The sequence below is a fragment of the Gouania willdenowi genome, chromosome 19 (assembly GCF_900634775.1).
Source record: "Gouania willdenowi chromosome 19, fGouWil2.1, whole genome shotgun sequence".
Classification (NCBI taxonomy): domain Eukaryota; kingdom Metazoa; phylum Chordata; class Actinopteri; order Blenniiformes; family Gobiesocidae; genus Gouania; species Gouania willdenowi.
The window spans coordinates 16,588,868-16,606,982 of NC_041062.1; the positions used below are offsets into that span (position 1 = coordinate 16,588,868).

The following is an 18,115-nucleotide window of genomic DNA, read 5'->3' on the forward strand; positions in this document are numbered from 1 at the left end:
CTAAAAACAAAGAGCTGCAGCCCAGCTAAATGTGAAACAAAGTAAAACAAACTCAAACCCTGGAGCAGTCATGTGACAGATCAATCAACAGTTCTTGTTGGGGAAGATTATTTTTATTCTGGCAACTAGGTCCTGTGCGACCTAGTTGCTAAAAGTTGAAAAATTTTAACTTTTTAAAGCGACTTCAAGCAACAACTCCCTGGCCGTCACTGTCTGTAGAGTCGAGGCAGCAGCCCCTCCCTCCCGCTACAGCAAGACGGCTGCAGCGGAGGACTGTACTACACTTCCTCAATTTACCGGGGCAAAATTGTGTCTATGATACGCCAGAGATCCACAGACACACACACACACTGAGTCTGTTTTCTAGTCGTCACTGGAGCGATGAAGTGATGGAGTGACCAAAAAGCGCCACTATATTCAAGTGACTGAAGTCGCTACAGTCGCGTTCGGTTTGAACACACCTTTATACAAACCCCACGTAAACAAACAGACCAAGCAGGGCGGAGTAATACAAACCGTGGTAACAAACTAGTGCAGGCATTTAGGAACCGAAAAAACGAATCGAAATTCAAACATTTTCGTAGCGGTTCCGGAACCGGATGTTAGGAGCCTGGTGCCCAACCCTAGTCAAGACATTTAATAAATGATTTGGTAACACTTGACTTAAAGTTTTATACATAAAGACTGACATTACACTGTCATTATTATGACATGACACCTGTCATCAGCATAAATAAGGTGTCATGAAGGCTGTCTTTAAGTCTTGTTCGTTACCCTAACCCTACCTAACCCCACTAGATTCCTCCCAAAAAATGCCAACATAGCTCTAAAGGTGTCAGAATTTAGCAAACAATACATAATAACAGCGTAATGTCAGCCATATATATAAAACTTCAAGTAAAGTTTTACCAAAATATTATTTGTGACTTTGCTTGATTTGCCACTCTGTTTCAGGGGAACCAGTGTTCATGGTGAAACAGTGAGTGGTAAAACAAGCAAGGTTTTATCCGTTGAGTGATTGACGTATCATAGTGTAAAAATAATTTACTTGGGTTATTCTAAACTAGTCTAGACATTCTCCTCTGACCTCATTCAGTTTCCTGCATCAAACACATTCTCTCTTTCTGTTTCCATGGATAGTTGGACTAAAAATCCAAGCAAATTATTTGTTTCTGTAACAAGCTCAAAGGCGTATAAAGCACATTCACACCAACCCTCTTTAGCTTGTCCTTTTGGCCCGGGGTGGACCCCTAACTGGACCCAAACTTGATCAAAGCAGCGGTTGAAAACAAACTCTCAAGTGATTAATTTGCAGTCAGGACACAAATTCTCCACAGCTCAGACAAAAAGACCAAAACAAAGGAAGTGAAGCAAATGTGACGTAGATTACACGGTATTGTGGGTAGGAAAAAATGCCCTGGTTAATTGAGATGTTGAGTGTTTGTGTCATTGATTCACATAATCAGGGTTACGAAACAGAGCTTTTACATTGGCCTTGAGGTTTTTTTTGGAGCTCTCTGAAGCCGGGGTTCTCAACCTTGGGGTCATGACACACTGGGAGGGCGTCACCAGATGCCTTGAAAAAACTAAGAATATTTTCTGAACAATTTGAGCCCATTTTTGCTCATTTTTATTCTTTTTCTGCAACTACACCAAACTTTCATTCATTCATTCATTTTCAGACCCCCTGTACAGGGTCGCGGGGGTCTGCCGGTGCCAATCTCTGGCTCTCATGGGGCACTGGGCGGGGGGTACACCCTGGACAGGGCGCCAGTCCATCACAGGGCAACACAGACAACCACTCACTCTCATTCACTCCTAGGGGCAATTTAGAGAGTCCAGTCAACCTTACAGTCATGTTTTTGGATTGTGGGAGAAAGCCGGAGTACCCGGAGGAAACCCACGCAGCACGGGGAGAACATGCAAACTCCACACCGAAAGGACCCAGGTGTCCACCCCAGGGCTTGAACCCAGAACCACTACACCAAACTTGTAATATTTTAGCCTATTTCCATCACTTTTTCTTGCCATGTTTTGTCACTTTTTAACCTCTTTTCACCATATTCATGCTTATTTTTTGCCAATTTAACCTCTTCACAATTTTTCATGCCTATTATTTGCCAGTTTAAACTAATTGTTCCTACATTTTGAATTACATTAACCCAATCTCCCTCCTCCCCTCATTTCTGCCACTTTGAAGCCAATATTGACACTTTGAACCATTTTTAACTACTTTTTCTGGCCAGTCTAATTTGCAACTTTTTACCAATTTCTGTGGTTTTTAAAATCCCATTTCAATACCTTTTCCACCATTTTTGGTCACTTTTAACCCATTTTGTTATTTATCATCAAAACAAGGATGACTATATACTATGGCACAAATGACGATAAACTTCCCAGATAACAGTGGATATTATTCAGATCAATAAATAAATAAATGTGGTTATCACAGATTCATAGAACAATGGACCATCATTTTGCTGACTTTATGGATGGGCCCCAAAAAGCTCTTATAGATGGCCCTATCTCCACATAACTGTTCTTTAATGTTCATGTCTGTGCTCAACCACCTTCAGGTACAATGGGGGTCCCTGGTCTGTGGCAGCTTTATTTTGGGGGTCACGGGCTGAAAAGGTTGAGAACCTACTGCTCTAAAGAATACTGAATTGAAATTCCTGTGTGCATCTGTCCACAAAGTTCCAAAACGGATATCAAACAGTGTTTCTTAGTTTTTTTTATTGAAAACAAAAGCACGTATTTCTGCTATCAAATCAACTGCTCCCTCCCATTAATCAAAAGTATGAAACTTTCTGCATCCTATCTCAACTCAGCAATCACTTTTCCATTTACAGCTAAATTAAATAACAGAATACCAAAATATCTCAGTGTGCATTTTGATCAGCTTTGAGTGCTTTATGAATCGGAATTTCAATAGCCTTTCATTAACTTCTGATTGCAGCTCTTTTTATTAGCAGAGGACTAATTAAACCTCAGGATGGATACGGGGAAAAAGCAGTTCCCTGCGTCTATGTTTACTCTTAAGATTTATGAATCAAAAACATTGTTAGGAATAGATTTGTTATTTAATAATAATATATTACCGTACTGAAAATACTCCTAACAGATAATCAGAGACACTTAAAACTGGCGTATGTAAATAATAATTAGATTTTCCTATTCTCTTTTTTGCAGCCAATTTAACTATAGTACATCCAAAGTCAAAAAAACATTTTCTCCTGATATGAAACCGCAGTTTGAAGTTGTTTATTGGGACATAAATATAACTAATAGCGGTGTTGAAAAAAATCGATTCGGCGATATATCGCGATATTATTTAGGAGGACCTGTTATCATGAGAGATGCTAACAGCAAGCTAACACGAGAGGAAGGTTGACTTTTATTAGGTTATTTATTTCGGGCTCAGTAATTGTGATTAATTTTAATTAAACTTTTGTAATTTAAAACATCATTGTAATTGACTTTCTGAAGTAAAAAAAAAATTGTAATTGGAATAAAGTTTGGTTTTCTTAAGATTATTGGCACAGATTGCAAACAATGTTTCTTTATTTCCTGTATTTTTGACAACTGCGTTTTTACATTTGTTTTTTTTTTTAATGCAGGTAATTAGTTTCATTTAGTTTTTCAGTTTGGATTTATTTATGAAACATGTCACTTGTATTATTAAACACGATGTTGCTTTTAGTACATTTCATATACTGTATGTACTGAATTTCCTTTTTACTTTTCTTAAGCGTTTAGGCACAGATTGCAAACAATTTGAATGTTTTGCTATTACCTGCATTTTTTTTTTTTTTTTTTTATGCAGGTGATTAGATTCATTTAGTTTTTCAGTTTGGATTTATTTATGAAAGATGTCACTTGCATTATTAAACACAATGTTGCTTTTAGTGCATTTCATATATGTCCTGAATTTCCTTTTTAGTTTTCTTAAGCTTTTTGGCACATATTGCAAACTATTTGAATGCTTTGCTATTACCTCCATTTTTATTTTATTTTATATTTTTTTTACGCAGGTATTTAGTTTAATCTAGTTTTTGATTTTTGATTTATTATGAAACATGATGTTACTTGTTCTCTTCCAGTTTTCTACATTTGAAAATGTGTTATTTGTCACGATTATTTGGGGGCCTTGGGCGGAGTTGGGGCTTGATAGCCCCTCTTTTGTTCAAAGTGGGGAATAACCACTGATCAATCAACGCTACAATAACTACCACCATGTTGTGTGTATTACATTATTGTATTCTCTCATACAGTTATTTATCATGCGTAGTCATCAGAAAATGCGTAATGAAATGGAATGTTTGTGCATGTTTGACAGAACCAATCCTGATTGTTTGGTGATCAAAACGTAACAACCATATGTTGTACTATTTATTATATTGTGGTTTGATGCTGTGAAGACGTTTATCAAACTACGAAAGCAGTTGCTGTCGCTGTTTTAAGTGATTCCCATTAAGTTACAGCCTTCATTGTCGTCAACATGTGTGGGAAGAAGATGATGAGTGACAGTTGAACAGAGATATTAATAATCCATCCCCCCGCGTCAGCATGAGGCATGGCAATGGCTCAAAGCTGAACCAAAAAGTCCATATTTTCTTCTATTTGAGTTTGAACTCTCAATTTATAGATTCATGAAGATTTTTATGGTTTTGTCAGTCTGTTTATATCAATGGGAAACTTACTGTTGTATCAAATCATTAGAAAATGTGAATGAGTGGAAAGTGAAATGGGGATAATTTCCCTTTTTTTTTTAAAATAAGTTCATTCTAGTTCTTTGTAGGTCTACCTTTGACAATAGGTAATTCTGCGGCTAAATTTGGACTAAATTTAAGCTTAAATTCACCTTCGGCCCACACCTCTGTCCCCAAAACCTGCTCTATTTTTCTATTTTATCTCCCAGCAGTGCGTCCTTTCAGACAGCCTTACTTAACAGAAACCCCAGGGCTTCATTCCTTTGTGTCTGACGTGCAACCACAGGTTACATTACACCCCCTCCAAAGAAAAAAAGCACCATGACACTGATTGTTTAGACCTTGTAACCTACATTTTATTTTTTTTATTTTTAAACCCAAACATTGTTTTGAACTCATTCAAAACTACTATACATTTAGACATTAAACTTCGTTGTGCTCTGATTACTTTTATTATGTTATCCTATTCAACACTGTTATTAAAGGTGAGGTAAACACATTTATTGTATATATGTAACTAGGGGAAAAACTATTATTATCACTGCACACCTGGGGAGATTTGGCCAACTCCACTTATTGTATAGGTCTGTGTTATACAGTCACTGTCACAATAAACTGAGCATTGTTCTGTAACATTTGGATTACAAAACCACGGTGAATCTTGAAAAAAACAAATTGGTTTTGGAGTACCACGTACGGCAGTCTTTTCTTAGCACATCCAGTCAAACACAGTGGTTATCTCACCATTTTGTGTTTTTTTGGTCTCATTTTGTGTATTTTGTTATTGTTTGTATTATTCAGTATATTTTTCTCTTATTTTTTTGTGTTTCTGTTGTCGTCGTGTGTTGTTGGTATTATTTAACTTATTCTCTCCCAGTGTGTGTGTGTGTGTGTGTGTGTGTGTGTGTGTGTGTGTGTGTGTGTGTGTGTGTGTGTGTGTGTGTGTGTGTGTGTGTGTGTGTGTGTGTGTGTGTGTGTGTGTGTGTGTGTGTGTGTGTGTGCGTGTGTGCGTGTGTGTGTGTGTGTGTGTTTGGTGTCGCTTGGTTATTTATGAAGTTTTTCAATGTTTCTCTGTGATTTTTGTGTGTTTTGTAGCGATCTTGTGTATTTTTCTTTCATTCAGTGTGTCTTTGTTGCTATTTGAGAAACACTGGTCTAACAAAAGGGAACTTCACATTTCAGGAAATAATGTTATTTAGTCATATTTAGAGAACAATAAACCCGGTCTCAGACTTGCCGAACACTTGACTTTCCTTCAAGACCAGTTGAGACCAGCACTGATTTGCTGTTCTTCAACATCATTTTTTTTGCGATAATGAGTTGAAGCACTTCAAATTGTTCCCGATGAATGTGGTAATTTGAACATTTAGCGTTTGCTCACTGATTGTTCTGCCTTCCTGGAAATCTTTTCTAATGCCTGATGGTTCAAACACCTCAGACGCATATTCGTCTTATTTCTAGTCAGAAATACATCTGAACACTTCCTTTAGGCCACATTCACCTGACAATTAAACTTCTTATTTTCAGATATTTGAAATCATTCTGGAATTATCCATGCCTTTTATTTGGAAGCCCATTCCTGCCAGTAAAAACAAAACAAAAAAACTAGGAAAAGTAAAGTAATAATAATTTTTAAAAAATTGAGTCATAATTATGACTTAGTATTTCCTAATTATGACTTAAGATTTTTTTTTTATCATTATTTTACTTTTCATAGTTTTTTTTTTTCTTTTTTTTTTTTTTTTTTACTGGCGGGAATGTGATTCCATACTTTTAAGTACATATATTGTGTTTTTTTTTTTGTTGTTTTTTTTAAATTTTTTTTCATGGTCTTTGTCACAACAACAACAACAACAACAACAAAATAGTTATGAAAGAATTGAGGTCGTAGTGATGATGAACCTACCAAGGTTGCCTTAGCCTGGGATTCTACCACTGACATACTGTAAATGATACTGTCAACCAATTTTCACTTAAACTTTCCATTACAGTGTCTTGTCTTGTCTTAAAGTAACCAATAAACCTAAGTTGTGTTTGATAATTAAAGATGTGATTACAACAATCTTAGTACATTGAGTCCTAATTTTAATCATACGTTTATTATTTCTTTTCTTTTTTATTTCCAGTATGACGGTGGCAATGAAATTGCACCCGAGGTGGGAGGTAATGCAAAGGGCAGATGTGTTCTACGTCGGCGTAGCTCTCATGGTATTTGGCACAATACTGGTGGTCACCAGTTTTCTTGCGCTGGGCTTCACCGGAACCTTCCTTGGTAAGTGTTGATAAGTGTCACGTTTTGCTTTCAGTGGAAACGGCGCCGTTAGAGAGATTACCAATATTTGCATGACGATTCTGAGGTAGTGTGGGCAGAGAACAGCTGATCATTTAAACACTTGGATTTTAGAATCACTTCATACTGACAGGAAACCCCCTCACTTTCAAGGCTGCTTGTTTTTTTAAACGCTCTTTAACTCAGATTGTACAGTGTTGATACAATTTTCATCAGTAATAACCAGTAGGGAGAAGAGTGTGTGTGTGTGTGTGTGCTCTGGGGTCAACAAACTCTTGAGTCAAAATGTACATTGTCTTTGTGCACATCATCCCAACTCTGTTTTTTTAAGTCATTTCTCATTGCATCCATTGGATGTATTTCTTATAAATATCTCAGTTTCACCTTGGACACCATTACAACACAGTTTCTCATAGACAATAAATATTGGAAGATGGTCGCTCACATCAGTCACAAGAATGCCACTTATTTGTCCATTATTGGTAAATATATTATCTATGGGCTCTATTCTCCCATGTACGTAAGTCCAAAAAGCCACACAGCGGTGTTGTTTCTGGCTGCGCGCTATTCTCCCCCTGTTCTTAAGTCGCTGCGCGCCTTCATCCCAGTTACGCACTGTGGGTGGAGCAGCCCTGAAATGTGGGTGTTCCCATTCAAATCTGGCTTTACGCGCATTCTCCGGTGTGCGTAAGTCCTTTTCCTCCTACGCGTTTCTAACCCTGGAATAAGTGCAGCGCCCCGATAAGGTGAAACATTATATTGCACTAGAAATATGAACTTAGTTACATTTGAAGCCACACAGACTCGTGCGTCGGGCAGCAGCAGCTGTGATCACTCAGCTGCTGCTGCGCGATTAATTAAAACTGACAGACGCAGACTTCTGTCCACGTTGGTCACAGTGATTCAACTATTTTCATACTATGTCCAACGTAAAGTTACAGTTTGATCCACTACAGAGTGAAACAAGCTGTCATATGCAGATGAGGATTGACCAAACTGTTCCCACTCATATTTTAATAAGGCTCAGCTCAGGTCGCTTTAAACTATTTATATTTAAAACTGTATTATGGAAGCCAATAGTTGTGTTGTATTAAAGCAGGACACTCTGCAGCCGGGTTATATCCTCATATCTCCAGCGCATCTACCTCAGTCACGCTTTACAAAATCGATGATGATGATGAAGAGAGATTTTAACAGTGACTCGGACAGAAGATTACGGCCGATCTTCAGTCACACAGCAATAATCTGATCAATGATCTGATCAAATCAACCTGTTACATTGTTTATCAATGAAGGCGTTTCAAATTAAAAGTGAACTTTATCGTTTTCACGGATTTCAATGACATTTACAAGCGTTGGGAAAACGCCAGGTTCCGTGATTTCGAGACAGCTCAAAAAAATGACATCACCGCCTCCTTTCCTTCAGCCCGCCTTCATTCACAGACTACGCGCTTTTGCTCTACTTAAGCGAGGTGGGCGTGTCAGGAACCTGGACCGGCGAATACGCGTCACTGCAGGCGCTTAAGTCCAGACGGGAGAACAGAGCCCTATAACAGTTGCACTTTGAGCTGTAACCCTTGTTTGTTTGGTTATCATATGAAAAAGCCCAGTGGTAATCATTGAATTTACAAAATCATGTGATATTTTTAGTCCCGTGGGATAGTCCAAATCAATGTTAAAGTCACCACACAAAATTATTGGTTTGATGTTGAATTTATCGAGTCCATTTGAGGTCTTTTCTAAATGAAGGAATAACTGTTATTAATGCAGGTGCTTGTGAATCATCATTTTGCCTTCCTTGGTTACATTTCTGAAACTTCTGCAGTTATTTATCTGCTATCATAAGACTTCCCTGTCTGGTTTTTATGTTTTACGTGAGCTGGAGAAAACGATGACACACGTACATACTGTATTATTTCTAAACTAGGACACATGGACATACATAGGCTCCAACATATGTTGGTCAATTCATACATATAGACTGTATCTGCTGATTTCTATGCATACAGTCAAACATTTACGTTTACATTTAGTGCGTCTTGCCTTGCACGTAGCAGCCCTAATACCTAAAAGGTAAATAAAGCAGTGAAAAGAGCAAAGCTACTACGAGGAAAATGATGGAGTTCATGACTTTGTACATGAATAAAAACCTTCCACTAATGAACAATAATAATAACTGTAATAAGTGTGAGAACAACAAACCTGTGTCATGTCATTTCTGTTAATACCCTCTGATTTATGAAAATGTTACACATGATGCACTTTATTATTTCTGGAGAATGTTTGACTTTTAGCTTTTGTCCTGTCGGCTTTTATTATTATGTATTATAATTTTCAGAATGATATTTACATAATATCCACAAAGCTGCGGCATTTGATCATTGTTTATTTTTGTTCTACAAGGAAACTTAAAACTCTGTAGATTATTATTTTATCATCTACGCCAAACCCTGTGAATTTTCTTATTTGTAAAACTAAATACTGCTGTGCAGTATTTAGTTTGTGCAGCTCCAAACAGGTCTGTAGTGTAACCTGATGGACACATTTATGTAGTTTTTGAAATGTGAAATAAGAAAGACTAAAAGGAACTGATATAAATTAGTATTTTGGACAGCAATGTTCTTAACTTTTCATTTATATTTGAGATAACTACCTCATGTGCAGGTAAAACAACACGTTTGTATTATTTCACAGGTAACGTTGAATATTTTACAATAAAATAAGATTGGAACATTCGAGGTGTATGATGTCAGTTATGAAAAAAAAATCGGGATCGGCCAAAGTCGGTATCGGCCAGAAAATTGCAATCAGTCCTGTAAAGAAATACTTGGAAATGCCACACATTGATTCCAGTGCTCAATGGTTGGTTTTCAGTTTGATATGCGTTCAAGAATCCGAGGATGTGGTCTGACTAATGTGGACGCTTAGACAATTGGAAGAGATGTTTCATCCATGCACTGGGCCTGTTGTTACATCAGAGCAAAACGGGTACTTTGACTGTATGACTTCTGTTGTCTTTTTCAAGTAGAATTTGCACATCAATGAGTGGCTTATTGATTCAAACAATGTAGTTTAGCTCTTACATTTTTATGAAGACGTGAGGTAAATTTAATCAAACCAAGCAAATATTCTAGGTGTATTTGTGTGTGTGTCTGATCCTTTTTTTTAACTCTTTATTTTTTCTTTTGTCTTTGTTTTAACATTTATTCTTTTTATTTTTGATATCTTCTTGAGCGGCTGTAACAAAAGTAATTTCCCCCTGGGATAAATAAAGGAATTCTGATTCTGATTCAAGTCTAATCTCCAAGCACAGAATGTTGACCACTGTTTTATTTGCCCTAATATCTAAATGTTTTAATATGTTAAAGCCCTTTGAAAAGCCCTGATGTGTTTTGTGTTGACGTGTAAGATGTTGCGTTTGCTGTGTCTTGGAACAGAATGAGGTAAGGTGTGACGCCAGTTGCCATTACAGAAAACTATTCTGATAATTTGCCATTGTGAAGGAGTAGGACCTGGATCAGGGCAGATCTGTGTGTGTTTTTTTTTCCATTGTCCTTCAGTTGAAGTACACAGAAATGCGCTTAATGGAGCAAAATAACTTGTAGGCGTGCGTCTTCGTTGCACTCTATTAAGCCTCTTGAGTCACGTTGACCTGATGATTCAATCCGATGACACTGGGGATGAAACAAATACCGAGATAAAATCAAATTACATGTAGTGTTAGGGTGTTGGCCAGCTGGTCTACTTTCCAGATCCTGGGTCTCCAACACAGCTCTGTAACCTCAAAACTGCAAAAATGGTGCCCTATTCTCAGGGACCCACTTTCATAACCAAAATAAGACGACGGTGACGTGGGAACTGGTTGTGATTTTCTTTTAAACCTGCGGCCCCTCACTGTTTTGTAGGTCAAAAATGAGGTTATTCATTGTTTGCATCACCAGTCGCCGCAAGTTTTATTCTTAAAACCAAAGCAATTGGTTTATATAATCTGTCTATCCTACCCTACCTGCAGCGTCTACCTTAGCATACATAATAGGAACATAGTAAACGTTACGTTAGGGTTCACCTAGCTTTGTCAGAAAACAGGGCAAACACCGGCTCCTTTGTAACAGAGCAGGTGGGTCTCACCTCCTGAAAGCCAGTATGTTGTGTGTTGTGCAAGGCAGAAATATTTGAATGTTGATGTCCTGAACCAAAGTGGGTTAAGTAGTATTTGTTTATGTTTATGTTCACAATACCTGTTGGTTTTATTACACAGAAAAGAGCTTGTCACATAGTGAAAGCTCATGTTTTAGTGAACAGTGTCCTAGTTCGGCTGGCGTATGCATTTTATTGGTTGATGGACAGATGTGTGACATCAGGTGTTCATCCCACACTTTGCTGAGGTGAAAATTTGCACTTTGCCATAAAAAAAGGATCGACTGAGTCAAACATTTTATTAAACAAGGCATAAATTGGCAAAGCAGTGAATGATGCGTGTCTAGTGCACTGCTTCTGACTGTGTATTGTGCAGACTGATATGATCCTCTTTCAAATTTTGGGCAACACTTTAGTTTATGGAACACCTATAACCATTATATAACCATTACTTAGTTGCTTATTAGACAATCTGGCAGTCCAAACAGGGTTAGGGTTAGGGTTACAGTTAACCCTAACTCAAACCTAAACCTAGCATGTTATTATTTATTTATTTTTATTTATTCAGTTTATTTCTGACATGGTTACATTCATACATACATAGTTTGCTTATCTAAGTCCCGTCCCCTGTTTTGAACACAGAAAATTCATATACAACAACTTCCTTCCTTATTACTAATAAGTAATAATTCTGAAGTTATTGAGGGAAAACACTTAGTTAATGGCTTACTAGTTGCATATTAAGGCCATGCAGAATAAAGCATTAATAAGTACTTAATAATGACTAATTAGGAGTCAATATGTTACTAATTTGCATGCTAATGAGCAGCTAATTAATTAATTAGGTTTTCAATAAACTAAAGTGTTGCCAAATTTTGTACAAACCAAAATCTGTTAATGCACTTCAATACCTACCTACATTATCGTTTATTGAAATAATTTTATTATTTTGTAAAAAAGGAGAAGAAAATGTTAATGTAGAAGACTGAAATTTGTAAACAAAAAAAAAAAAATAACCATGCTCTCCTTTAGTCTAACATCTATGTACGACCTGAGGAGCTATAAAGCACTTCAGATTATCACTCACACAACAACTGTTAAAGAGGAGTAATTCATCGACATGTCAAGACATGATCTTGAACGGAAGGTTATTCTAGACTTTATTAGCTGATTTTCTTTAGTATTTAAATGAAGTCTCAACAGAAAGAAAATAATTAGTTGTAAATCAATTACTTTTTCAAAAAAGTAATTGCAAATCTGACTGTAATTGGTCATGCTTAATGCCATTTTGTGAATTTTTGTAAACGACTCACTGAAACATCAACGTATTGGACTAAAGTTGTGTTTATTCTGAAAGTTAATGGAATTAATGGGAATGAATTGCATTTGTTTTTCAGAAAAAAAAAAAAAAAAAATCACAGGCAAATGTCAGTTGAAGGTCAGTCTTTTGTTCCCAAAAATGTTACTGGTACTTTACTTTTTAAAAGCAAAAAAACAATTATAGTCCATTAAAATAAATTGCACAAATTCCAGTATCAATATGAGCAAACGGAAAAATATTTTTTAATCCAGTATGTGCAACCTTAAACTATTGCTCTTTTACATTCAGCTGCTGAGGCACAGCAGTCTGCCCACATTACTGGATGAAACAGCAACTCTCTGGATCCAAATTTATTTATTTATTTTTTATTAATAATTACAATATTGTTAATATGTGTGTATGTTTTGTTTTGAACACATGAGGAGACAATATTTGACAAAAACAATGAAGTATCTTCAAACACTGACTTGTATGTTCCTAGAAATGCAATTAGTTTGCCTATGTTTCCCTGTTCTTGTATTTTACATTTTTCAATTTTGTACTTCAAAAAGATTGATATTTTTTCTTGACAAGTTAATGTAAAAAGTAAAACTAAAACCATTCAAGTTCAGAATCAGAAAAAAAAAAAAAAGAAAAGAATGACATAAAGAAAACTTGACACAAACAAGCCACGTTTTGCACGTTTAGCAGCCAACTGGACTTTGTACCTTTAGGTATTAGCAGTTGGATGTAACACAGGCTAAATAAATGGCCCACGATTGCCAGAGAAAGGCTTAATTTGCTTCTTAATTTGACCAAAACCGTTACTTAATCATTGGATATACTCCAGTTAGGAAAGAAATGAGAGCTGAGAACAGAACAAAGACTAGGGATTTTGTTTTACAAGCATACCTTAAATTGTGGTTACGTTAAATCAGTGTGGTCATGTTAAAGTCCAATAATGCAGTGTATCTTATGACAAACATTAGTAGAAAAATGAAGCATGGGTTAGTTATTTACAACAGTAACAGTAGTGAGACTTTATTTTTTTGTAAGAAGCTTGTCAAACGTGATCCAAACATAATAAGCAGGTCCTTTCTGTCTACACTGAGCTCTCAAATAAGACATCAGAGGCAATGAAAACCGAAACCATGGAAACCACTATTATATAAGCCTCTGTATTCCACCCCAGTTAATTTTTTAGAGGTTTATCCCTGTTGAAGAAGGGAATAATAAAGAATTATTTAAATACTTTATCCCACTAAACATATTTCATTGGAAAGAATGTGTCACTATTTAAAGAAGCTAATTTAGAAATGCTTATATCCCTTACTGTTTTGAATCACAAATGAGCTTTTTGATTCCATTGCTTTTATTTTTGCATTTATTATCCCACCCTCTCTGTTTGCAGGTGACTACTTTGGCATTCTGATGGATGAGAAAGTCTCAGGGTTCCCCTTCAACATCCTCGAGAACCCAATGTACTGGGGCAGCACTGCTAACTACCTCGGCCTTGCACTCATGTAAGAATACTAGTCATAAAATATCACTTTTACCCTTTTCTGCAGGGTGTTGTAATAATATATTGTCATGGTTGCTTTTTGCCTCATTAGAGAAAATATATTTTTGTCAGTAATAAATAATATATGGCAGATGAATGTCAGATAGGGGCTTAAACAGGGTTTGAGGTCAATTATAATTGTGTAAATGATAATTAATTCCAATTATGGTGTAATTATATTTTACATTTTAATTGAAAAAATCTGTTGCTGTTGTAATGTTAATTTCAATGTAATCAAGTTCAGATAATTGACATTGTTATTGTAATTCTATGGAAATTGCATGGAAATTCTACAAAAACTGTTCATTACAATTGAATTCAACCATTTTACAGTTCTATGGCTTACACACAATTATTAAATATATCTACTTTTCCCATTACCTGTCAGTTCTCTTCAAGATCATTTTAACATAAAAAAAAAAAAAATAAATCGAGGGGTGTAATGACAGAAAAATAAATATTAATATCAATATTTTCATGGATAAGGAAGCCAAACAAGGTAACCAAGAGATAAAAGCCAATAGGATGATAGATAATATTTTTTATTGTGTTTTACAGCTGATTTAAGACGTGGGTCAAAATTACAAGCTACAAGAGATGCTAACAGAAAGCTAACACAAGAGGAAGGTAGACAATTTGGGGGTTATTTATTTCCAGTGTAGTGTAGAATAAACCTACCGTGAAAGTTTCCTACGGTAGACAATGGGCATCTGGCGAACTGTGCATGCGCGTCCGTCATGTTGAAAAAAGGTAAGAATCTTTGATTTAATTTTTAGGGTTAGGGTTAGAATTAGGGTTTATCATAGTAGGAAAATTTAAGGTACGTATACGTACAAAATACGAATAAAAGGCGTCCGCTGGTGCCACATTTTCCATGAAATGAGCACTGTTTTGTAAACCACAATCAGTGGGGGCTGGCCAATTGAGGGCGCTAGGGCGCCGCCCCACCACTCACCATGTTCGTTTGAGTAGACATGAAAAATAATTAAAATTAGTAATGAATCAAAAATACCACGAAGCAAAGTTATATCTGATATTTAGATAATAGTGCGCATGCGCCTGTAGGAGGCTTTCGCGCATGGGATTATTTTTCACTACACCGGCACAGTGTCATTAATAGTAAGTGAATATTAGTAATTGAGAACGTAATTGACTTTGAGGAGGAAAATTATAATTGTAATTTTAATTGTAATTGGTAAAAAAAAAATGCTGGTCACTGTAATCAAAGACATAATTGTAATTAAAAATGTAATTGACCCCAACCCCGGGTTGAAATAATGCATATTATACAATTTCAAGGGAAAAAAGTTACAAATGCCTCCTAATTTGAAGTTGAGGGGTGTGTGTGTGTGTTTTTGTCTGATACTAGTATCTATGACAACTGTGACCACGATAATGAGAGCTTATTGTGCACAGTTGCTACGCAAGTGCTCCGAGCTTGATGATTCGGCCGTCAAGAAAAGGTTATTATGTCCCATTTCTCCTGACACAAATCCATGTGGATCTGCCTCGCGAAGCTTTTTTAAGTTTCATCGTACGTCATCAAACACACAGACAAAGGAGCCTTTTGGGATGAACAGTTATCTTTTTCCTATCCCCCCCCCCCGCCATGGTGTCTGATTCTCTCTTACACACTGGGCCATTTTAAAAGCCTGTGATTGTGACCTATGTAAGATTAGCTGAGACATGCATTAGTCAAGGCATTTAGGCTGATACATTAGCACGGGCTACACTTTTGCTGCTAAATGACTGAAGTGACAATTGTGAACTTCTCGTGGTTTCTTTATGTAATTATATATTGTGCATTTGTTCAGTTGGTGGCTCAGCACAAAAATATCTGACCCCCTTCCTTTTTATCTGAGTTTTATTCCAGACAGAGAAACATGTGATATTTTTTACTTTTATTTTTTTTTATATGTTTGAGGTAAGTAGGTTAAACAAGTAAAACTAGGTTATGTCAGCATTTCTCTAATACATCCATATACTCTGATTGCAGACCTATTGCATTGAAACATATCAATGCAATGTAAAGCAAATTCTGACATTTTCTTCTAAACACATTAAATAGGTCATAAATGTATTCCTTAAAACATGTAAAAAGCCATTCAACCATTTAGAATGTTATTGTGGCGCGAGGCTTCACAAACTTTGTTTCAAATTTCTGTGTTCAGGATTTAATGGGCGGGTCAGAAATCGTATTACGCAACAGAGACATCATTAGCATAAACTTGACCCTGCTGCTGCAGCACACCAAAGTTCCGCGGCCTCCAGTGGCCGCAATTTGGCCCCTAGCCGAAAACAAACCACATATTCGAACTCGGGGAATAAAATGATTACAGTAAATTCAGAACTGTGCTGCAAGAATCCTAACTCAAGTACGCAAGTATGAGCATATCACTCCCATTGTATACTTAGCAGACCTCTCCGCTGACACCTTTGTTTGGCCCAATCCGAGCACTTTTGGAAAACCAATGGGAGAAGCAGTGTCGACGTTGGAGCCACTTTCACACTGCTCTCTCCCATAGACACAGTACACAGAGGCGGCTCTAACTGACACGCCCCCAGCGTCTCAGAGCAGAGAGTGCTTTTTTTCTCCATGATTTTGAGACCTAATTGTATATACTTGGTGATTTTTTTTCATTTTTCAAATTTGGCTCAGTGGCCAATGACAAATGTTTCTGTGGTGTGACAAACTCATAACACAAATCTATTTCTGTCTTACTTGGACTTTAAGATGTAAAACCGGGTACAACCAATACTATGGAAGCCTATTTATACCATAAAGTGGATTAACAGAAATGCTTTTTCGTTTTCAGAATATAGCTGCATTTTTTAAACTCATAAATGAAATGAATAATAAATCATCCAAACTGTATTTTCATTTTCTTCTTCAAGGTTGTTCATTTTGGAACTTAATTAAAATGATAAAGGAAAGTTTTTATTTTCAAAAGATGGCCCAGCAAATAGGCACCACAATTCAATTTGAAGTGGAAAATGAAAATGCATTAGCAGAAAGGCTAACGCATTGAAGGTTGTCGCTGCCTTATTTGACTCATAAATCAAATAGGTAATAAATAATCAAAATTGCATTTTCATTTTCTTCTTCAGCGCTGCTCATTTTGTGACACAACTAAAGAAAGCAAAGAGGTCATTGCATTTTCGTTTTCATGCCCCACCCCCCACGCAAAGTGTAACATAATTCAATTCGACTTTGCAATCCCAGTCAGCGCGGCAGAGTGACTCAGTGGTCGCTCTTCATCTGCATTTTGAACTGCATCATTTATGTGAGTCGTATCGATCCGATGATTTTTTTTCTGGCAGGGAGGTCGTCATAGGCTGTGTGTCGCTCCTTGCAATCTGGAGGCTAGATCCATGCCACACATATTTACCATACACAAATGGATATTATTTCAACATATTACTCCGCGGCGGACTAATATGTGAGCGCATAGTCCTCAGCGCTCACGCTCTGTACGTACCTGCTTGGGATAAGTCACAGGAGTGGATTAGACCGGTTTCACTTGACCGGAAAAACACATAGACACTTATCAGGTATGTAGGGCCATCGTTCACATTAAATAATCATTTAATCGACCAATAAAAGTTGAATCCCCGAAGGTTACATAATGTGAATGAAATGCCGTCACCATGAAGGGGCCATTCATTCATTTTGTCCCGCTCCAGAGCTAAACACATCGACTAAACTGCCAAAAAAAAACTATGCATTTCATCACGCACTCCTTAATACAGAGCCGAGTGTTTATTTTGAACAATATCTCATCAATGCTACAGAAGATCTGTGGGAACAAGAGACTGATTCCAGAGATTGTAGAGTCTGAAACATCTTACGTTAATAACTTGATGGCTTCTAATATTTTGGTCCCTAGTGGTGAATTAACTGATGCATCTTGTGTCTATATTTGTCTAATAGTCATCTGGAAGAATATCATCAGGATCATTTAAATTAAGTTAATCAAAACTGAGTAAACCTGCTCGGATTCAGTAAACCATTGATCCCTGAGGGAAAATTGGGTGACATTAATGCTGCTCTCATTCATACACGTTTATATGACATATGAGTATAAATAATTAAAAAGGAGCAGTTCAGTTGGAGA

At 36.7% G+C, this 18,115-nt stretch overlaps 1 protein-coding gene across 1 annotated transcript in view; it reads left to right on the forward strand.

The window, feature by feature from the left end:
- The window catches only part of pemt (phosphatidylethanolamine N-methyltransferase), a 58,432-nt gene that overhangs the window by 25,022 nt on the left and 15,295 nt on the right, over positions 1 to 18,115 (forward strand). The window contains exons 4-5 of the mRNA XM_028476842.1: positions 6,839 to 6,984; positions 13,851 to 13,962. Coding sequence (XP_028332643.1) covers positions 6,839 to 6,984; positions 13,851 to 13,962 — 258 coding nt within the window. The remainder of the gene's footprint in view (positions 1 to 6,838; positions 6,985 to 13,850; positions 13,963 to 18,115) is intronic.